The sequence below is a fragment of the Mustelus asterias genome, chromosome 1 (genome assembly GCF_964213995.1).
Source record: "Mustelus asterias chromosome 1, sMusAst1.hap1.1, whole genome shotgun sequence".
Taxonomy (NCBI): domain Eukaryota; kingdom Metazoa; phylum Chordata; class Chondrichthyes; order Carcharhiniformes; family Triakidae; genus Mustelus; species Mustelus asterias.
Window position 1 is genome coordinate 5392731 of NC_135801.1, and position 23807 is coordinate 5416537.

The 23807-nt window shown below is 45.1% G+C and overlaps 1 protein-coding gene across 1 annotated transcript in view; it reads left to right on the forward strand.

The window, feature by feature from the left end:
* stpg2 (sperm-tail PG-rich repeat containing 2) overlaps positions 1 to 23807 on the forward strand; it is a 364377-nt gene that overhangs the window by 77216 nt on the left and 263354 nt on the right. Inside the window, exons 8-10 of the mRNA XM_078225153.1 lie at positions 4871 to 5030; positions 10175 to 10332; positions 21244 to 21333. Of these exons, the coding sequence (XP_078081279.1) occupies positions 4871 to 5030; positions 10175 to 10332; positions 21244 to 21333 (408 nt within the window). The remainder of the gene's footprint in view (positions 1 to 4870; positions 5031 to 10174; positions 10333 to 21243; positions 21334 to 23807) is intronic.

Below are 23807 nucleotides of genomic sequence, written 5' to 3' on the forward strand. Positions count from 1 at the left end.
GGTGCCCAGCGGGGAGTCCGTGAAACGGCCTCTGCTGATATCTCCTGGCCCGTTGCGCTACTAGAGCAGTGCAGCGGGTTGGGAGAATCGCCCCCCCCCACCCCCCCCCCGCAAACTATTTTTGTATTAATGACTGTGCACGGAAGATAATCCTATAAATTCTTGCTTTGGTTCAAGTGAAGTGAGCTGTAATGAGTCACTGGCCTGAAAGATAAAACGTTCTGTCATTTGGAAAATTGTCAGTCTTGATGTTTGCGATGTCTCTGAAATTCTGTCCAGGCTCCAAATTCAATTTCTCTGATGGGTCACGGTGAGATTTAGTTTGAGGCTAATTCACCAGGTGACAGACAATTACCGGGTGTCCTTTCGCAGGTAACTTATGACGGTCCGCACTGCCATAACTCAGCGGGGAGGTATTCTGTTCAATCTCCAGGCCTCGTCCAAGTCATATGTGGCCCTATAAATTAATACTGCAATGTGATGTATGTATATCTTTTTTTACTTTGTTTTTATTGAGGGGAATCAGAATTCCGTCAAATGTTGATATTATCATTCGCTTCTGTTGACAAGTTTCTGGATTTCTCACAGATGCTGGAGAATTATTGCAGTAATGATTTTTTAAAACTCAGAAATGCTGAATGTGTAAGTGATTTATAAAACTCTTTAGCCCATGTATCAGGAAGTGATGCTTTGTTTCGAGGTGGTAATTTGTAGAAATAAAAAAAACATAAACAGAAAATGCTGGAAATTCTCAGCAGGTCAAACTTTGATTTGATTTGATTTATTATTGTCACATGTATTAACATACAGTGAAAAGTATTGTTTCCTGCGCGCTATGCAGACAAAGCATACCGTTCACAGAGAAGGAAAGGAGAGAGTGCAGAATGTAGTGTTACAGTCATAGCTAGGATGTAGAGAAAGATCAACTTAATGCAAGGTAAGTCCATTCAAAAGTCTGACAGCAGCAGGGAAGAAGCCGTTCTTGAGTCAGTTGGTACGTGACCTCAGACTTTTGTATCTTTTTCCTGACGGAAGAAGGTGGAAAAAAGAATGTCTGGGGTGCATGGGGTCCTTAATTATGCTGGCTGCTTTTCTGAGGCAGCGGGAAGTGTAGACAGAGTCAATGGATGAGAGGCTGGTTTGAGTGATGGATTGGGCTACAATCATGACCCTTTGTAATTTCTTGCAGTCTTGGGCAGAGCAGGAGCCCATACCAAGCTGTGATACAACCAGAAAGAATGCTTTCTATGGAGTATAATGTGTGAAAATCTGAACTTGTTCACTCTGGCAGGTAGAATAGAAAAGCAGCAAATTATTTAAGTGGAAAGGAATTGCAAAACTCTGAGGTACATTAGGATCTGAGTGTCCTGGGACAAGAACCATCAAAAGTTAATATTCAGGTACAGCAAGCGACCAGGGAAGGCAAATGGAACATTGTCGTTTATTGCAAGGGGACCGGAATATAAAAGTAGGGATGTTTTGCTACACTTCTTGATTTGATTTATTATTGTCACATGTATTGGGATACAGTGAAAAGTACTGTTTCTTGCATGCAAGACAAAGCATACCGTTCATAGAGTAGGGGAGAAAGAGAAGGTGCAGAATGCAGTGTTCCAGTCATAGTGGTGTAGAGAAAGATCAACTTAATATAACGTAGGTCCATTCAATAGTCTGATGGCGGCAGGGAAGAAGCTGTTCTTGAGTCATAAAGGGTGTTGGTGAGACCACGTTTGAGTATGTATTTTTGGTCCCTTAAGAAATAATTGCATTAGTAGCAGTTCAGAGAAGGTTCACTTGACTTAATACATACAAAGAAACAAAGAAGCAGGAGTAGGCCATTCGGCCCTTCGAGCCTGCTCTGCCATTCATTTTGATCATGGCTGATCATCAAATTCAATATCTTGATCCTGCCTTCCCCCCCCCATATACCCTACTCCCTTTAGATCCAAGAGCTATATCTAATTTCTTCTTGAGGTTGGACAGATTAGGTCTGCATCCATTGGAGTTTAGAAGATTGAGAGATGATCTTATTGAAACATATAAGATGCTGATGGGACTTGACAGAGTTGATGCTGAAAGGATGTTTCCTCTCGAGGGAAAGACCAGAACTAGGGTACACAGTTGAAAAATAAGATGGAGAAATGTTTTCTCTTGGAGGGATGTGAGTCTGTAGAATTCTCTTCTCCAGAGGCTGGTGGGGGCATTGAATATTTTTAAGGCAGAGTAGATGGACCCTTGAACAACAAGGGATGAAAGGTTATGTGGGGTAGGTGGGAATATGGCATTGAGGCTACAATCAGACAAGCCATGATTTTACTGAATGACAGAATAGGCTCGAGGGGCTGAATGGCCTACTCCTGCTTCTAATTCATATACTTGTATGACATCTTTTAATCATCTTAAATGCCACACTTAGATAATTCCTTAATCATCAACACTCAAACACTTAATCATCAACACTCAAGCCTGGTCAATAAAGCCTGTCCTCATGATTTGAACTCTTTAGCCGCGGTTTCCTTCTCCTGAATGTGCATTGCAACCCCTCCAAGGCCGCTTTATTCTCCCTGAGATGCAGTGCCCAGAACTGAACATAGTGCTCCAGATGTGGCTGAAACATAGCTGTATCCGATTTCTGTAAGCTATGATCCTCAATGGGAATAGCAACTTGTGTTCAGTCTTGAATTTACAGTGTCACAGTGGCACTGCTGCCTCACAGCGCCAGTAACCCGGGTTCGATTCCGGCCTTGGGTGACTGTCTGTGTGGAGTCTGCACGTTCTCCCCGTGTCTGTGTGGGTTTCTTCCGGGTGTTCCGGTTTTCTCCCTGTAACGACTTTAATCAGGCGACTGAAGTTGGCCTATTGGAATATGAACTCCCTGATTAAAGGGCCAATTGATGGGCCAATCAGGGAGACTTTACTTTGTATTTAACCGGGAGTGTCAGTTCCTCTGGCACTGCTGAATGTTAGCAGTCTGTGTACTGCTGTTGGAATTGTAGATAAAGGGGTTCTGGTGAATGGATTTCTGCTTCCGTGAACTTATTACACTCCCATAGTCCAAAGATGTGCGTGATTGGTGTATTGACCATGCTAAGTTACCCCTTAGTGTCAGGGGGATTAGCAGGGTAAATACATGGGGTTACGGGATAGGGCCTCAGTGGGATTGTTGCTGGTGCAGACTCAATGGGCTGCAAGGCCTCCTTCTGCACTGTAGGGTTTCCGTGGGTGAGATCTTACCACCTGTTCATGCCACACTCCCGCTGCAGCGAGGCTGGAGAATTTGGTTGGAAAATCCCGCTGGCGTGAACAGTGGTAAGATTCCGGCCCATCATTCTATGACATTGGCGATGAAATTACCTAATGCTCTTGTGGAACAACCTGTGCTGTTCAAAAATGACTGTGTCGATGTTGCTTTTTAAATGGTTACATTACTGCCCATGTGTTCCCTCCATTTTTGTCACCATTTTGTAGATGGGATTTGTCACTGTGGGAATTTCTCAGTTACCGTGATTCTTCCACCCTCAGTGTGTCCACAAATAGCTCTATTGTTTTGAGTTATGTTAAAGCTAAGAAGCAGTTAGGGAGGCAAATGGTATATTGGCCTTGATCGTAAGAAGATTTGAGTACATGAGTAAAGATGTCTTATTTCATTTGTACATCACCTTTGTTAGACCACACTTGTCATATTGTTTACAGTTTTGATTCCCTTATCTAAGGAAGGATATATTTGCCATAGAGGGAATGCAACAAGGGTTTACCAGACTAATCCCTGGGATGGCAGGACTGTGCTATGAGGAAAGGTTAGGGAGACTGGACCTGTATTCTTGAAGGTTTAGAAGAATGAGAGGTGATCTCATTGAAGTTTTCAAAATTCTTAAGGGGATAGACAGGAGAGATGCAGGAAGGATGTTCCCTTGGTTGTGCATCTAGAACCAGGGGACATATTCTCAGAAGAAGGACAGATCATTTGGACTGAGATGAGGAGGAATTTCTTCACTCAGAGGGTGGTGAATCTTCAGAATTCTCAACCCCAGACGACAGTGCAGGCTCAGTCATTGAGTACGTTCAAGGTTGAGATCAGGCCCTTAGTGCCACGATGGTTAGCACTGCTGCCTCACAGCTCCAGGGACCTGGGTTCGATTCCGGACTCAGGTCACTGTCTGTGCGGAGTTTGCACATTCTCTCTGTGTCTGCGTGGGTTTCCTCCGGGTGCTCTGATTTCCTCCCACAGTCCAAAGATATAATCATAGATTCCTACAGTGCAGAAGGAGATGAATTGGCTCATCGAGTCCGCACCAACCACAATCCCACCCAGGCCCTCTCCCCATAACTCCACTCATTTATCCTAGCTAGCCCCCCAGACACTAAGGGGCAATTTGGCATGGCCAATCCACCTAATCCGCACATCTTTGGCGTGTGGGAGGAAACCGGAGCACCCGGAGGAAACCCACGCAGACACAGGGAGAATGTGCAGACTCCACACAGACAGTGACCCGAGGCCGGGAATCGAACCCAGGCCCCTGGCGCTGTGAGGCAGCAGTGCTAACCACTGTGCCACCGTGTGGGCTAGGCTGATTGGCCATGCTAAATTGATCCTAGTGTCAGGGGATTTAATAGGGTAAATATGTGGGGTTACGGGAATAGGGCCTGGGTGGGATTGTGGTCGGTGCAGACATGATGGGCTGAATGGCCTCCTTCTGCACTGTAGGGATTCTATGATTCTATGTATAGATTTCTAGTTATTAATGACATCAAGGGGTTTGGCTCAAGGGGCTGAATGGCCTACCCCAATATCCCACCCCAATATTCCGATGTTATTTGGCATGGTGAATACTGGAACTCCTGTAATCAGTCCTGTTCTCTGTTACACCAGCGTTTTTTGCCTGTGAAATCCATCACCCCAGCTCCCGGATGGTACGATGACCCACGGACTGCTCTGCAGACCTTGAAGAGGATATCGACAAAAAGCAGAAGTCCTTTTGGCCAGAATGCAGCAAGGTTTGTGGAGGACTTGCGGGCAGGGGAAGAACCAGGTTTGTAATTCCATTCCGAAAGAACAAAATAATTTAGAAAGGTTATCACTGCGTTCTTCAGTGACCTGAGGATGCGTTAGTTGAAATAAAACTTGCCCCAGGAACCAGTTAAAAACCTGTGGAAATTATGCTTTCGAAACGCAGATAATTTAATGTCTCTGATCTAACTTAGCATTAGAATCCACGGGGAGTTTTTCTGAAGCAATGATGCTTGTGTAGGAATTAAGAGGTCACAGATGTATCACAGGGTTCAGACGATATTGAAGATTCCACTCCACTGTGTACAGAACTGAATTACACAACGCTTGCAAATTCCAATTTTGCTTGTTTTTTACATGAGAATGGGCACATGTGAGTTCTGGATCAGAGATGTAATTATAACTTCAAGAATGTGCAGCCATGTCTGTAAAAGTTTGCATGTCCCACAGCCTACTGACCACAGGGTTAAAGCTCTCCCGAGTATGTGGTTTTGCGTAATATCAGAAGGTCATTCACAAGTCATGCTTTCCGAGGCTATGTCTTTTTTTATAATAGGTGTGGTATATAGTGTATTGGAGGAACATATTGCAGGGAGTAGCTGTGACCAGCAGAAGGTGCCTGTTAAATGAAAAGATTTTTAATATGTTGGTAAAATCTACCCTGGGGCATGGCTCAGGGTAAACCCGAACGTATGGTGAAGGCAGGTATGAACATGTAGGGTTTGGCCACAACTCTGGCACATAAGCAAATATTAGGGCAGATGACCAAAGGCTTTGTCAAAGAAATATGTTTTAAGAAGCATCTCAAAGGAGGAGAGAGCAGTAGAGCGACAGAGGGATGTAGAGTTGAGGAGAGAGAGATGTAGAGAGTCGGAGAGGTTCAGAGTTGGGGAGAGAGGGGTAGAGAGTTGGAGAGGTTTAGAATTGGGGAGAGAAAGAGGTAGAGAGTCAGAGAGGCAGAGAGTCAGAGAAGTAGAGAGTTAGGGAGAGGGAGCGTTGAGAGGTTTAGGGTTGGGAGAATTCTACTCTTGTAGGATTTATGTAAATGAAAGCACCGCTCCCAATGGTGGAACAATGGAAGTTGCACTTGAACAAGAGGCTGAACTTGAAGCAATGCAGATATTGCAGTCGAGTTATAGGGCTGGAGTAGGTTACTGAGATAGGGAGTTACTGGGTGCAAACACAATTCCTGCTCTACTTTCGGTGAAGTTATGGTGACAAAGAACCAGAATATCTGAGGAAATTCCTGTACGGCATTCCATTTCGTAACTTCACAGGTTATAAGACCATAAGACCATAAGACATAGGAGCAGAATTAGGCCACTCAGCCCATCGAGTCTGCTCCGCCATTCAATCATGGCTGATATTTTTCTCATCCCCATTCTCCTGCCTTTTCCCCATAAGCCCTGACCCCCTTATTAATCAAGAACCTATCTATCTCTGTCTTAAAGACACTCAATGACTTAGCCTCCACAGCCTTCTGCGGTAAAGAGTTCCACAGATTCACCATAGTGTCAGGGGGGATTAGCTAGGGTAAATGCATGGGGGTTATGGGGATAGGGCCTGGGTGGGATTGTGGGTGGTGTAGACTCAATGGGCCGAATGGATTCCTTTTGCACTGCAGGGTTCTATGATTCTATGAAATAGGAGATCCAGCACACTGGATCCATTACTTAGCCCATCTGCAATTGGATCGGAATCCTCCTCATGATAAATAACTGCAACAACTATCTCCGTCATTACTCTTTGGATCTACTAACAGCTGGGAGCAAGTTGGGAAATGTGAAGCCTGGATACAAAGGAATAAGAATGGTGATTTTGACCTTAGAATCCCTACAGTGCGGAAGAAGCCATTTGGCCCATTGCGTCTTCACCGGCTCTCTGACAGAGCATCTTACCCAGGTCTCCCCGCCCCCGTCCTCTCCCCATAACCCCACACATTTCCCATGACCAATCCCCCTAACATACACATCTTGGGACACGAAGGGGCAATTTAGCATGGCCAATCCATCTACCCTGCACATCTTTGGATACTAAGGGGCAATTTAGCATGGCCAATCCACCCAATCTACACATAGTTTGTTTTTTAAATGTAGCTTGCCAACTCTGGATATATTCTTGGCGGTGTCATCACATGACCTCCTGCCTTCAACCTCCCAGCCCCAACACCCCCACCCCCTCTCCTGCCATTGGACCGTACAGATTTTCAACTGGAACTTTGGAATTGAAAAACTAATGAAGCTCTTCCATTATTTGATTGGACGATTCTTGCCAGGAAAATGGCCTTTTCCTATCTCTGATATTTTGATAACTAGTTGGGGAAAAAAAAGAGTTCAATCAATTGAAGGGAACAAAGTTTATCTGCCTCTCTAATTGCTCTCTCCAGTTTTGTTTGCTGTGGTCTCCTGGATTTGATTCCTGGAGTACAATCCTGGAGGGTTGGCTACTCTGCGCATAACACAGTAACAAGGGCTTACCTTAGAATACATTTTCATTGCAGTCAGTGTGCTTTTGGCAGAAGCTTTCTGTGTTGACAGTAAATGAACTGGAGCAGTGTAAGAATGCTGCCTTGCGCTGTCAAATATATTGGCGTGCTGAGTGCTCGTGGAACACCTACCACCCAAAGAGCAAGTCCTCGTGGGAGCCTCGTAACTGCCTGTCACTTCAGTCAGACAGGTTCAATGGGTGAGTCATTAGTTTTTAGAATGTTAAACAGTCGACTATCCAGCAGCCAACTTACCGACCGCTCTAACTTACACTCAATGAGTAAGTGGCCTATACTCTCTGGAATTTAGAAGAATGAGTGAAGATCAAATTGAGGTATACAAGATGATAAAAGGTATGGATAAAGATGTGCGGGTTAGGTTGATTGGCCATGCTAAAAATTGCCCCTTAGTGTCCTGAGATGCATAGGTTAGAGGGATTAGCGGGTAAATATGTAGGGGGATAAGGGGGTAGGGCCTGGGTGGGATTGTGGTTGGTGCAGACTCGATGGGCCGAATGGCCTCTTTCTGTACTGTAGGGTTTCTATGATTTCTATGAAGTAGACGTGGAGCGGATGCTTCCTCTTGTGAGGCATTCTAGGACGAGAGGTCATAGTCTTAGGATAAGGGGCAGCAAATTGAAAACAGAGTTGAGAAGAAACTACTTCTCCCAAAGGTTGTGAATCTGTGGAATTTGCTGCCCCAAAGTGCGGTGGATGCTGGGACAGTGAGTACATTTAAGGAGGAGTTAGACAGATTTTTAATTGGTAATGGGGTGAAGGATAATGGGGAGAAGGCAGGAAAATGGGGATGAGAAGCATGGCAAAGCAGACTCAATGGGCCAAATGGCCGAATGCTGCTCCGATATCTTATGAACTTATGAGGTACTCATTTTTGAAGATGGCTCTCTTGGCATGGAATCTCAATGAGTGTGAACGCAGGTTGGTGAACGGGGCAGGGATGGTGATCTCTATATGGCTAAGAATGGCCTCCTTCTGTTCTGCAGGGATTCTATGATCTATGATCTTCCATGAAGTTATGAAGCTGATGACTATCTGCTTAGAGAATAGGGAGTGCTGCGAATTGGCCAGGCTCAACCCTGCACGCGATTCCCTGATCTGAACTCCCGCCAAACAAGTGCCTTCATTAGCAGCGCAGTTTCCTGAAGCCTCTGCCACGACTTCGTAAAAAGCTATTTTTAAAATCTATCCATGATGAATACTCATTGCCTTTTATTGGCTAAGCCGGGGGACAAATATTGAAGTCAGTCGCACTTAAATGAAGATACTTAACCGTTGCCAAAGCATTGAAAACTCCCCAGGTGATGCCCCACTGTTGCAAATGAAAGGGTTACTTTCCATAATGCTGTCGTTCTTTCATTTCTTTTCCCTGGGATGCGTCATACAGTAAAAATGGATTTCAGCAAAGGCTCTGACAGCAGACGCGATAAAAAGAATATTAGAACCCGTGATTATTAGTCATTGATTTTGTTTTTTGTTAAATGCTTTCTTTCCAAAGTGCTGCACTCAAAAGGCACTTATATGACTTCTTTGATTGAGGAAGGGGGATATTGAGTTGTCAGCTTAATACTAGAATTAGTTTCATTGTTGCCAATTCAAAAGAAAACAGGGAAATATGAAGGCCACGATAAGAAGACTATGTTTACAGTCTACTGCTGTTCATTCAGAGTAGCTTCACCTGAATTATTCAATGATTCTCACTTTGAATTCAGAGACGATATGTACTTATTTCAATGTCTGTTGTCTCTCCTACTTGAGTCCAAAGAGAAACTCAGTTGTTATTTCACGACACTCAACTCCAACAAGTGGTTAGGAAGTGGGGTGTCAGTTAGCTCAGTTGGTTGGACGGCTGGTTCATGATGCAGAGCGATGCCAACAGCGTGGGTTCAATTCCCGTCCCAACTGAGGTTATTCACGAAGGTCCCGCCTTCTCAACCTTACTCCTTGGCTGAGGTGTGGTGACCCCCTGATTAAATCACCACCAGCCTACGGTCACCTGGGATTATAGCGACTTTTGGAGGTAGCACAGTGGTTAGCACAGCTGTCTCACAGCACCAGGGACCTGGGTTCAATTCCGGCCTTTGGGTCACTGTCTGTGTGGAGTTTGCATGTTCTCCCCGTGTCTGCGTGGGTTTCCTCCGGGTGCTCCGGTTTCCTCCCACAATCCAAAGATGTGCGGGTTAGGTTGATTGGCCATGCTAAGTTGTCCCTTAGTGTCAGGAGATTAGCAGGGTAAATGCATGGGGTTACGGGGATAGGGCCTGGGTGGGATTGTTGTCAGTGCTGGTGTGATGGCCGAATGGCTTTCTTCTGCACTGTAGGGATTCTATAAGTGGTGTAAGACAATCAGTGTCTTCTGCTTAATAACTATAATTTACTCTTGCCTATTTTGGCTAATTGGTAAACTTTGGAAATGTCACGAAGTGAAAATTTTTATTCCAATAAAAAAGTCACGGGTTGGGTTACTCACATGGTTTAAATCAGTAATGATGACAATTAACGGCAGCAAGAATTAATTGGATAAGACATAGGATGCTCTCATTTTGAGATGCGGGAGTTGGCACCAGTGTGGTGATGGATACTCGCAGCTTAACTCTATTCCTTGGGTTGCAAAGAAGGGTTTCTCAAGAGCACGTACTGCAAAGTGTTTCTAATTCCAACAGGTCCGGGAACCTACAACGTCACTCACCACACTCTGGCTCGAGAAAGCCAAAGGAAAGCCAATTTCGAGAGCCCAATCAGAGGAGGGTTTGGATCAACAGTTCCCCGTTTGCAATCCACCAACGCAAAACAAAAGATGCCAGGTCCCGCTGATTATAAGGTATGGCCCCCGCTAGAATATCTTGTTGAAGCTCTTAGTTTGTACAATTTGTCAGTTGGGCGGCATCTTGTGTCCCTTCCTGTTGGCGGGATCTGCCAGTTCCGCTGAAGTCAACCCCCTGTGATGGGGAGGGGGGGGGAGGCGGGGTGGCAGGGGGTGAGCAATGCGAAGGCCAGTAAACTTTGGCAGGACTGGAAGATCCCACCAGCAGGCGATGGCATCCACAGTGGGAAAACCTGTTGCCGAGGTGGTGGGTTGACAGTGAGCCCTGGCCAATGTCTTTCATGCACTAAAATGGTTGGTGCGGACTCGATGGGCCGTTTGGCCTCCTTATGCACCATATGATTCTATGATTCTACGAAAATATTCTCCGCATGACGTTAGTTTTTAATGAATTATTAGTGTCAGGGTAATATTTCCATTTTTTTAACGTGGCGTGTACTTGTTGCCCTTTTGTGTTTACTCACTATTCACAGTTTATATTTTTAATCACCTTTTCAAGAGGGAGTTGTGGCTCATCCCTCGTTAATTCTTGTCCAGCACTGTTGAAGAAGGAATAAAGAAAGAAGGAACTTGCATTTATATAGTGCCTTTCACCACTTCAAGGCATCCCAGATTGCTTTACAAATAATGAAATACTCTTTGAAGTGCGGCCACTGTTGTGATGTAAGAAACGTGGCAGCAAATTTGTGCACAGCAAGCTCCCACAAACAACAACGAGATAATGGCCAGATGATCTCTTTTATTTATGATGTGCCAACGTTGGACTGGGTTGGGCACAGTAAGAAGTCTCACAACACCAGGTCAAAGTCCAACAGGTTTATTTGGAATCATGAGCTTTTGGAGCGCTGCTCCTTCATCAGTTGAGTGGAGAGGTAGGTTTCACAAACATGGCATATGTAGATAAAGACACAATTGCAAGATATTGGTTGGAATGTGAGTTTTCACAGATAATCAAGTCTCCACAGGTACTGACAATGTGAGTGGAGAGAGGGATAATCACAGGTTAAAGAGATGTAAATTGTCTCAAGCCAGGACAGTTAGTAGGATTTTGCAAGCCCAGGCCAAATGGTGGGGGTTACAGATAGTGTGACATGAACCCAAGATCCCAGCTGAGACCGTTCTCAAGCATGCGGAACTTAGCGATCAGATTCTGTATTATTTTATTTAGTGAGATTGTTTGAGGGTTAAATGATAGTCTGCACACGCGGAGAAATTGATTTTCCAATTTGGGATGACTTCCTCGCTCTTTGAGTCTGTTCAGGATTCCTTGAGGCATACCAATCTTTATCTTGTTGCCTGTATTACGTACCTCTGGAATTCCAGCTCCTGAACCATTTCTCATGGATATCTTCGAAACCTTCAGCAAATTCTGGCACAATGCATTTGTAAACAGGCTATCAACATCTGGCCTCCCACCAAAGCTATCTTCAAAAGTGTCTCAAGCCTTTCTGAATTGCTCTGCCCGTGTTGTAATGGACAGGTCTCCACCATCGATCACCCACCTCCTTTTCCATTAACTCATGGGTTCACTGGCACTTTGCCCTCTTATTCTGTACCCTCTTCACAACACCATCTCAGCTGTATTTGTCAGACTCTGTTCTTAAATGCCCTTGAAACCATTGACATCAGAACAATTTTGACTTTGAGGTAGTTGTTATCCAGGCTGGAATCACACAGAATCACAGAATCCGACAGTGCAGAAGGAGGCCATTCGGCCCACCGAGTCTGCACTGACATCATGCAATGCCTGCCTTCCTCCTTCCCAATCTATTTCCTAACCCGCTTCAGCAACACTCTGCCTGCACTTCGTGAAGTTTTCTGGGGAGCATTCCTGCAGCGTTCATAGAATCCCTACAGTGCAGAGGGAGGTCATTCGGCCCATCGATTCTGCACTGACAACAATTCCACCTAGGCCCTATCCCCATAACCCCATGTATTTACCCTGCTAGTCCTCCTGATACTAAGGGTCAATTTAGCATGGCCAATCAACTTATCCCACACATCCTTGGTGTGTGGGAGGAAACCGGAGCACCTGGAGGAAACCCACGCAGACATGGGGAGAATGTGCAAACTCCACACAGACAGTCACCCAAGGCCAGAATCGAACCCGGGTCCCTGGCGATGTGAGATGGCAGTGCTAACCACTGTGCCACCGTGCCGCCCAAGTGACTCCAGTGATGGGAAATTGTCTTGGATGAGGTGCTCATCTCCTTAACGGATTTGAATCCTCCCTACTGGAGATATAGGTTTACTAGACCAATGCCTGGACTGAGCGTGATGTCTTATGAGGAAAGGTTGAACAGGCTAGGCTTGTATCTGCTGGAGTTTAAAAGAGTAAGAGGCGACTTGATTGAAGCATATAAGATCCTGAGGGATCTTGACAGGGTGGATGTGGAGAGGAGGTTTCCTCTTGTGGGGGAATCCAAAACCAGGAGGTCACTGTTTAAAAAGAAAGAGTCATGCATTTAAGATGGAGATGAGGAAAAGATTCCTCTCTCAGAGGGTGAGTCTTTGGAATTCTTGTCTTTAAAAGGCAGAGTCTTTGAATATCTTTAAGGCAGAAGATTCTTGATAAGCCAGGGGGTGAAAGGTTATGAGGGTAGGCAGGAATGTGAGGTTGAGATTAAAATTAGATTTCAGGGGCTGGGCCTATTCCCACATTTGCCCCATATCCCTCTATACCAATCTTACCCATGTAACTGTCAAAATGCTTTTTAAAATACAAAATTGTACCCACCTCTACTACTACTTCTGGCAGCTTGTTCCAGACATTCACCACCCTCTGTGTGAAAAAATGGTTCCTCTGGATCCTTTTGTGTGTCTCCCCTCTCACCTTAAACCTATGCGCTCTAGTTTTAGACTCCCCTACCTTTGGGAAGAGATGTTGACTATCTAGCTGATCTGCGCCCCTCATTATTTTATAGACCTCTATAAGATCACCCCTCAGCCTTCTACGCTCCAGAGAAAAAAGTCCCAGTCTATCCAGCCTCTCCTAAAAACTCAAACCATCAAGTCCCGGTAGCATCCTAGTAAATCTTTTCTGCACTCTTTCTAGTTTAATAATATCCTTTCTATAATAGGGTGACCAGAACTGTGCACAGTATTCCAACAGTTGAGCTGAGGCAGCATTGCACTATTTGGAGATCCAAGCCAAAATTCTCTGACCTCGCCCGCAGCTGGGATTCTCCAGTCCCGCTGCAATGAATGGGGCTCTGGCTGAGCGCCCAAATCTCTGTTCTTGCTGCCAGCGGTGGCGGGGTGAACGAGACCGGAGAATTTCAGCCACTATCTCTTGGGTAAGATGTCTGGCGGGCAGAGAAGATTCCATGGCACTCTATCAAAGAAGAGTAAGGGAGTTTTTCCTAGTCGCCTGGTCTTCTTTAAAAGACTGCCTCACAGCACCAGGGACCCGGGTTTGATTCCAGCCTTGGGTCATTGTCTGTGTGGAGTTTGCACGTTCTCCCCGTGTCTGCGTGGGTTTCCTCCGGGTGCTCCGGTTTCCTCCCACACTCAAAAGATGTGCGGGTTAGGTTGATTGACCATGTTAAATTGCCCCTTAGTGTCAGGAGGACTAGCAGGACTTGATGGTTTGAGTTATAAGGGGATAGACTGGGAAGGGCATTTATCCCTTCATCATCATTTCAACAACAGATTTTCTTTGCTCATGATCACATTGCTGTTTTTGGGATCTTACTGTGCATGAACTGGTTTGTGCTTTTCCTACCTTACACCAGTGATTACACTTCAACAATACTTAATTGGCTGCAAACTGCCGTGACGTGTTGTGAAAGGCATTATATAAATGCAAATTTTTCTTTTTATGGAGTCAATTTTTACTAAGATAATAACTGATATCTCTTGGATTACCTGTGAGATGTTACATTGAAAATGCACTCCTTGTCAAATGGAGCTATTAAATTTTTTCTGCTACATCAAGTCACTGCTAAACTAGATGGCTGGAACATTATGAAAAATGAATTTTACATTCCTTTATTATCAGAAGTTGCAAAAACCAAGTATGTCATCATTTTTGGTGTGAATTATCACTGGATCTTAATTCCCTGGATTTATATTTTATAACAGCCTCTTCCAGTGAAATTGCAATTAGATATTAGATTTTCTGTTATTCATTCACACAGGCGTCGCTGGCTGGCCAGCATTTATTGCCCATCCCTAGTTGTCCGAGGACAGTTGAGAGTCAACCACATTGCTGTGGCTCTGGAGTCACATGTAGGCCAGACCGGGTAAGTCCTTCCCTAAAGGACATCAGTGAACCAGATGGGTTTTTCCGACAATGGTTTCATGGTCATCAGTAGATTCTCAATTCCAGATATTTTTTGTTGAATTTAAATTCCACCATCTGCCGTGGTGGGATTCGAACCCGGGTCCCCAGAACATTAGCTGAGTTTCTGGATTAATACCACTAGGCCATCGCCTCCCCTCTTTTATATTTGGGGAAATAACACCTAGCTGTCTAGTATTTAAAAATAGCTAAGGAACTATTTTTTTGGCCTGCTAATATTAGAAACCTCTGTCAGTTTGCAATGCAGCTTTTGTCAACCTTGATTATATAATGGCACTGAACACTGAGCTATGATGTGATTAGCGAGGGCCCCTGTTTTAGTGTCTCCATCTTTGCTGTTGAACAAATGAAGGCATCACCCATGACCTTCTTGTAATTGTAACTCACAACCTGGGTTGCAGAAAGGGGGCCAACAAGAAAAGCGATGGCAAAACTAGTTTGGGCTCCACTCTTCATCCATTGAGTGTCAATAGTAGTTCAGGACAAGTTCTAACGGATTAAATTATGGGCGGCATGGTGGCACAGTGGTTAGCACTGCTGTCTCATAGTGCCAGGGACCCGGGTTCAATCCCAGCCTCGGATGACTGTGTGGAGTTTGCACGTTCTCCCCGTGTCTGCATGGGTTTCCTCCGGGTGCTCCGGTTTCCTCCCACACTCCAATAGGTGTGTAGGTTAGGTGGATTGGCCATGCTAAATTGTCCCTTAGAGTCCAACAATGTGCAGGTAAGATGGATTGACCATGCTAAATTATCTCTTAGTGTCCAAAAATGTGCAGTTAAGATGGATTAACTATGCTAAATTGCCCCTTAGTGTCCAACAATGTGCAGGTTAGGTGGATTGGCCATGCTAAATTGCCCCCTTAGTGTCCAAAGATATGTGGGCTCGGGGCATTAGTGAGGTAAATATAAGAGGTGGCGGGAGTGGGCCTGGGTAAGATGCTCTGTCGGTGAATCGGTCCAGGCTCGATGGGCTGAATGGCCTCCATCTGCACTGTAGGGATTCTATGGACTATTTCATTCACATACCTTCGTCAGCCTGGAAACAACTGTGTGTGAGCCAGTCCGTATTCGTCTGCACTATTGAGATGTTGGACTAAAAGTACGACAAGGTAATGTTTATTTAAAAAAAGGACGAGGGGCTTAAGTGATTCGGTGACAAAAGAAGAGATTTGTGGATATGGGAGAATCAATGGCAGGACAGATGTGAGACAATATTTTAACAGACAATTAATGGCAGCAGTTGACTGGCGGTTGATCTATGACACTCCTGTGGGAAAACTAATCAATGCAGAGAAAGGACACAGTAGTCAAAGAGGTAATGGTGTACAATGGCCTCCAAAAATTCTGGAGGATGTAATGTTATTCTATGGATCGACACCTACATTAAACACAAGGTACTTTAGGCTAATGCACTTTTTATGGAAATAAAGTCATAATTCACCCTTAAGTGTCCTAATGCACTGCGTTGGAGAAAGTTATTGGTCATCATAATATTGATAAATGTAGCTGGATGGAGACTGTGTTGACCACTGAGCTCATTACGGGCTGTTGGAAATGTGATTTGCCGATATCAGTAACCTCAGCTTACAGCTCATCGTTACACAACCACTGTCCTCATCCACAAGGCTTTTATTTTCAGAATCTGAAATACCTGCAGCTTCATCAAAGCTTATCATTCCCTCAGTGGAATGATAAAGTCGGAAGCGTTGCTCTAAGGGATCTTGGCGGCACAATGGGTTAACACTGCTGCCTCACAGTGCCAGGGACCTAGATTCAATTCTGGCCTCGGGTCACCGTCTGTGCGGAGTTTGCACTTTCTCCTCGCGTTTGCGTGGGTTTCCTCCGGGTGCTCCGGTTTCCTCTCACAGTCTAAAGATGTGCGGATTAGGTGCATTGGCCATGCTAAATTGTCCTTTAGTGTCTTGGGATGCATAGGTTAGAGGGATTAGCAGGGTAAATATGCGGGGTTACGGGATTAGGGCCTGGGTGGGATTGTTGTCGGTGCAGACTTGATGGGCCGAATGGCCTCCTTCTGTACTGTAGGGATTCTATAATGCTTTCCATGATGACTGTAACACTACATTCTGCACTCTCTCGTTTCCTTCTCTATGAACGGTATGCTTTGTCTGTATAGCGCGCAAGAAACAATACCTTTCGCTGTATACTAATACATGTGACAATAATAAATCAAATAAAATCCAATCAAATCCCACAGTCCCAAGATGTGCACGTTAGGTAGATTGGCCATGCTAAATTGCTCCTTAGTGTCAGGGGGATTAGCAGGGTAAATACTTGTGGTTAAAAGGATAGGGCCTTTGGATTTTTGTCTGTGCAGGCTCGAAGGGCCGAATGGTCTTCTTCTGCAATGTAGAGATCCTATGATTCCATCTGATAAACTTTGGTAAGGTTACTATGCTCTGGAATCATCTGGGATTCAGGAAGTCTGAGGATTGGCGAGCTGTCTGGGAGCATTGTGAGATGAGGGGTCAGGCTTTTTTCCCAAAGTTCCTGGTTACATTTTTGCCCATTTCCACCTGTCCTGTAACCGAGCAGCTTGTGGTTCATCCATCGGAGAGAGCATTGTGAGTCAACAATCTGGCAAAGGAAGAGTCTGGAGCCAGTCTGTCTTCCACACAACTCAATCTCACGTAGATGCAGCCTACTTATCCCTTCTACATAGCTCCCCCACCACAGGTTCTTGTATCTGTGCCCGAACCTTTCCCCGATTATTATCGGCTCCTCTTAATCACAACAAGAGCTTACATCAATTGTCACCGTGTTTGCAATATTAACAATCAACAGGGCGTCACGATGGCACGGTGGTTAGCACTGTGTTAACACAACAGGGGCTCTGCTGCCTCACAGCACCAGGGATCCGGGTTCGATTCCCGGTTTGGGTCATTGTCTATGCGGAGTTTGCACATTCTCCCCGTATCTGCATGGATTTTTTCTCGGGTGCTCCGGTTTCCTCCCACAGTCTGAAAGACGTGCTGGTTGGATGCATTGACCCAAACAGGTGTCAGAGTGTGGCGACTAGGGAAATTTCACAGCAACTCCATTGCCATGTTAATGTAAGCCTTACTTGTGACTAATAAAATAATCTTTAAATTTAACTTTAACTTTAACAAGGCGGACTCGTGGCGCAGTGGGTAGTGTTCTGCCTCTGAGCCAGAGCTCCAGGTTCGAGTCCCACCCCAGGACATGATGTCCAAGGAAGGTGTTTTCATAACACGGCCAAGCAGGGTGATTATCCACCTGCAAAATCCTTCCAAAACACGTCAATTCCAGGTGTTAAGAGTGGGAGAGACTCCTGCTCAGCCATGCTGCATGCTGAGTGGCGTCCTTCAAGGTACAAGCCCCTGGCAATGGGCTACCTACCTGTTCCAAGTAAAGAAAAGTCATTGTGAGAACAGATGAAAGCCTGGCTTGTGTACCGCTCCCAGCAGGAAGAGAAACAACAGCTCCCAGGGCTCACTTCAGAGACTTGAGCACATAGAACCATAGTATCGCTACAGTGCAGAACGAGGCCATTTGACCCATAGAATCTTCACCTACTCTCTGAAAGAGCATCCCAACCCTTGTGGCCTATCCTCGTAACACTGTCCATTTACCGTGGCCAATCCACCTAACCCGCACATTTTTGGACTGTGGGAGAAAACCGGAGCACCTGGAGGAAACCCACGCAGACACGGGGAGAACGTGCAGGCTCCACACAGACAGTGACCCAAACCAGGAATCGAACCTGGATCCCTAGTGCTGTGAGGCAGCAGTGCTAACCACTGTGCTACCGTGATGCCCCTAATAATCTTTTAAAAAAAGCAAAAACAGTGTGAAACTGGAGTCGTGTGCAGCCTACACAGGGTTTGAGTGACTGTTTCCCTTTCTTGTCGGAAGCGGTTAAGTTTTTACCGGTGGTCATGTCTTTCCCATTTCACCTCCTCCTGACATGACAAGACCGAGTTTAGTAAATTAATTCCATTCATTTGAAATCAATTTCCCTGTCACCAGCCACTTCCTGCCTTTATGTTCTTTTATTGCAGTGCTAAATACACCGTCAACTGATTTGTTAATTTATAATGGCTGGTTTTCCTGCCTTCCTCTCCTCTCGCCTCTGAGTCAGAGGCTGTGCGTTGAAGGTGCGTTCCAGAAATTGCAGAGGGAGTACTGCACAGTTGAGGCACCATCTTTCAGACAAATCATTCACCCAAGCTTCTGGCCGTTCTTTCCAGCAGCTCTCAATGATCCTATGACACTACTTAAAGCAGGGCTGGCGATTTCTCCCCGCTGTCCCAGTTAATATTTATCCCTCAGTTTAATGATACTAGACAAACGGATGATCTTTCAGTGAAGTCATTGCGGTTTGTATGTGAATTGGCCACAGTATTTTTCCTGCATTACAATGGTGACTACACTTCACAAAGTACTTCATTGTAATGTGCTTTCGGATGACCTGAGTTCATGAAAGGTGCTATATAAATGTAGGACTTCCTTTATGCAACAACTTGTGCAGCTCAACCGCTCCTTTCGTTTTGCCACTTGGGTCCTTTCTTGCTATTTGCCCTTTTTGTGGTTCTTGGGCAGAGAGGAATCTTCCCCATGACTGACTACAAGCACCACTGGGGCTCTCTGTGTTGCAGCTTGATTTCATAGAATCATAAAATCCCTACAGTGCAGATAGAGGCCTTTCGGCCCATCGAGCCTGTACAGACAACAATCCCACCCAGACCCTATCCCTGTAACCCCAGGTGTTAAGAGTGGGAGACACTCCTGCTCAGCCATGCTCCATTCTGAGTGGCGTCCCTCAAGCAAAAAGCCCCTGGCAATGGGCTAGCTACCTGTTCCGGGTATAGAAAAGTCACTGAGAACAGATGAAAGCTGGCTTGTGTACCGCTCCCAGCAGGAAGAGAAACAACAACTCCCAGGACTTACCTTAGCTGGTCCCCCTGACACTAAGGGGCAATTTACCATGGCCAAGGCACCTAACCAGCTCATCTTTGGACTGTGGGAGGAAACCGGAGCACCCGGAGGAGACCCACGCAGACACAGGGAGAACGTGCAAACTCCACACAGACAACTACCTGAGGCTAGAATTGAACCTGGGCCCTGGTGCTGTGAGGCAGCAGTGCTAACCACTGTGCCACTGTGCCACTGTGCCACCACGCCACTCTTGCTAGTTATTATTGGCTATTTTAATGTTAAAAATGGAGTTTTAGGGGATACACTTGATTGGTAATTTCTAGCCCAACTTTAGCACAGTTGACCTGATGGGATTTATCTGAAAGTTTGCGATGTAAAGCTAGCTGAACTTGGAAGAACAATTGAAGGCAAGGTGATCAGTTTGGGATGTCTAAACTCCTACCTTAATTGCATAAGAACTAGGAGCAGGAGTAGGGCCATTTGGCCCCTCGAACCTGCTCCGCCATTCAGTAAGATCATGGCAGATCTTTTCGTGGACTCAGCTCCACTTACCCGCCCGCTCACCATAACCCTTAATTCCTTTACTGTTCAAAAATGTATCTGTCCTTGCCTTAGAAACATTCAATGAGGTAGCCTCAACTGCTTCACTGGGCAGGGAATTCCACAGCTTCACAACCCTTTGTGTGAAGAAGTTCCTCCTCAACTCAGTCCTAAATCTGCTCCCCCTTATTTTGAGGCCATGCCCCCTAGTTCTAGTTTCACCTGCCAGTGGAAACAACCTCCCTGCTTCTATTCCTTCATAATTTTATATGTTTCTATTCCAGTTTGCAGATTTGTAGAATCATGGACTAGAATAGCACAGAGGAGTCCATTCGGCCCATAGGTCCACACCTTCGAAGAGCGGTTCAGTTAGTCCCACACCTCTGCTCTTTCTCCCAATCCTTACATTATTTTCTCATTCAGGTATTTATCCAATTCTCTTTTGAAAGCTACTATTGAATTTATATCCATCACCCCCTTGTTCAGTGCATTCCAAATCCTAACCTTTTGCCGTGTATACAAAACTGTTCCTTCTCCCTCCCCTGGTTCTTTTGCAATCATGATGTGGAGATGCCGGCGTTGGACTGGGGTAAACACAGTAAGAAGTTTAACAACACCAGGTTAAAGTCCAACAGGTTTATTTGGTAGCAAAAGCCACACAAGCTTTCGGAGCTCCAAGCCCCTTTTTCAGGTGAGTGGGAATTGAGTCTGTGTCTCTATATGCCCTGTTTGTGAACAGAATTCCCACTCACCTGAAGAAGGGGCTTGGGGCTCCGAAAGCTTGTGTGGCTTTTGCTACCAAATAAACCTGTTGGACTTGAACCTGGTGTTGTTAAACTTCTTACTGTCTTTTGCAATCACCAGGGATTCCCACACCGGGATTCACGGACCCCCAGAGGTCCGTGAAGGGTCTCAAAGAGCGTCCGTGAAGCTGGCGTCTCAATGAAATCAGCCAATCAGAGCAAGGCCTGTTGGAGCACTGGATGTTGATAGGCTGACTAGTCAGCTGGTCAGACAGTGAATTTTACCCGCTGGTGCAGGGCAGGAAAATCCATCCTGATGTTGCCATTGTCCAGTGTCTAAGTAACTGGATTCTACAATGCATGTAGCGAGAAGCCTTTAATCCCAATTCTCTGTTCACTTGTGTAGATCCAGGAAAAAAGTCACCACTATCACAGAAAACTAAAAACTTCATCCTTTGCGTCGATGACTGAAAGAATCCCTGTTACAGGACCCCAGGTAAGGAGATCTTCTAACACACTCGCTGCGTTCGCTGGTAAAAGCAATTAGCATAGAAAGCTTCCTCAGTCTGTTCATTGCAAAAATCTAACCTTATATCACTGGCTCTCATTTTTAACTTTGCAGAAAAATAGGCCCTCAGATTTAGAGTCATACGCCAGAATTTTAAAATTCCGGCGATAGAGTCATAGAGGTTACAGCATGGAAACAGGCCCTTCGGCCCAACTTGTCCATGCCGCCCTTTCTTTTAACCACAAAACTAGTCCCAATTGCGTTTGGCCCATATCCCTCTATACTCATCTTACTCATGTAACTGTCTAAATGCTTTTTAAAAGACAAAATTGTACCCACCTCTACTACTGCCTCTGGCAGCTCGTTCCAGACACGCACCACCCTCTGTGTGAAAATATTGCCCCTCTGGACACTTTTGTATCTCTCCCCTCTCACCATAAACCTCTAGTTTTAGACTCCCCTACCTTTGGGGAATCTGTTGAAGTTAAACCATGAGGTTCTTTAAACCAAAAGTGAGAGAAGAATTTAAAATAATAATATCATGGAGCCATAAGTAGTGTGTCACAGGTTACATAGAATCCAGAAATCACTTGGAAAAAAAAAATCACCAGAAGCTAGCTGGGAATTGTGTTTATGGCAATCAGAATGGTGGAAAAATGAATAATTATTGGATTCACAACTTCACAAGCTGATTAAAATGAGTTTACGACACCAAACTCTTCATTCGTGTTGGGGGATCTTTTATGTACACCTGAGAGGTTAGATCATGCCTCAGTTTAACACTTAATCTGAAAGATAGTGGTTTGAATTTTTGCAATGGAGGAGAACCTCTCCCTCATGTGAAAATGGTACTGGATCCAGAAACCCTCCCCCCATCCCCCCCCAAACATGGTCCCCACCATTTTTCCCGGGGACTAGCTCAGGGGTTTAAAAAAAAGGCGACATGGACAAGTTGGGCCGAAGGGCCTGTTTCCATGCTGTAAACCTCTATGACTTTATGACGTGCAGAGTAGATTTGGTGAGAGCAGGTCTAAACTTTGCAGAGTTGCTGGGAAAGTTGGAATACTCTTTTGGAGAGGTAAGGTACTTTTTGGTTATGGTCTGAGGACATTTTGGAGGAGGGAAAGTGCCTTTTGAGATTGTTAACAGGGGACATGAATGTGTGTGAACAGTGCATAAGCTCATTGGAGTTGTTAAACTGTCAAGCCTTTCAAAACTAATGCCCTTTGAATATTTGGAAGAAACTGTCTGTAGAGTTTTTAAAAATCAGTGCTTGCTATTTAACTTTGTCTTTTGGCGTAAGTCTGAGAATTGTCATTACTGGATTAGTGCTGTTTGACTTATTTTCAACCTTCCATTATCAAAGTGGGGTGCCTGTTAGTTCAGAGATTGATTGATAGCTCCAAGTGGTTATAAACTCTTCCAAGTGGGACAATGAATACAAATGCTTCACTTAGTAAGGGATTAAGCACTTGAATGAAATATTTGTTTATATAAGGGATGGGGCACTTGAATGAAACATATGTTTTAATAAGGGATTAAGCATTTGAACAAAATGTTTGTTTACATAAGGGATTAAGAACTTGAAATAAATATTTGTTTTATAATGGATTATATGGTTGAAGGAAGGTAAGTATAATATATGTGTTTTTAGGAATGAGAGTGATTTCAGGATGTATTGATGGAGAGAGAAATAGAGTCAATGGGTGGAATTTTAAGAGATTTTTTCTAAATATCCAGATGCGATTTTTGGGTAAGTTTTCACGTCCAATCCTATGCATTCTGTCTCTGAAAAGATGGGCCAGTCAGTTTCTAGCCAGAGAGGTTGTGGGCAGGGCCTAACTCGCCAGACAGCCTGCAGAGGGAGCTATTGCACATGTGCAGACCTCTGGTGGTGTCCATGCACATTAACAGTAGCAGGGGTCTGACAGACAGAGAGAGAGTTGTTAGGCCCCTGGTATTTTAGGCAGCCTCAACTAGCTCCCGCGCACCCCCCCAACAATCACAGGGGCCCATGGCCTGAGATGCAGCTCCCGCCGTCCCCCCGTCACCCAGATCAGTCGTGGCCCCCCCTCTCCCTCCACCATTGATCGCAGGCAGACCTTAAGGTACTTGAGCGTGCATTTACACAACACTAGTGCAAGGCAGTTTGTACAATGCACTGGTGATGTAATTGTCACCTAGACTTGGAGTCAACGGCCAACCTCATATCAGAGGGAGTTCTGATGACTTTGCAACTGTAGGGTAAGGAAATCTTTCAGTGGTGAAAGTGGAATTTGTTGAGAAGTATATTAGAAGCTCGCTATGTGCTGCTGCATTTCCTGCATGACTATCAACGAAAGTACTTCATTGACTGTAAAACACTTTGGGATGTCCTGGAACTCTGAAAGATGCACCATAGAAATGCAAGTTTTCTTATGTCTTTCACACACTCGCCAGCGCGCTACAATTCCGACAGTCAG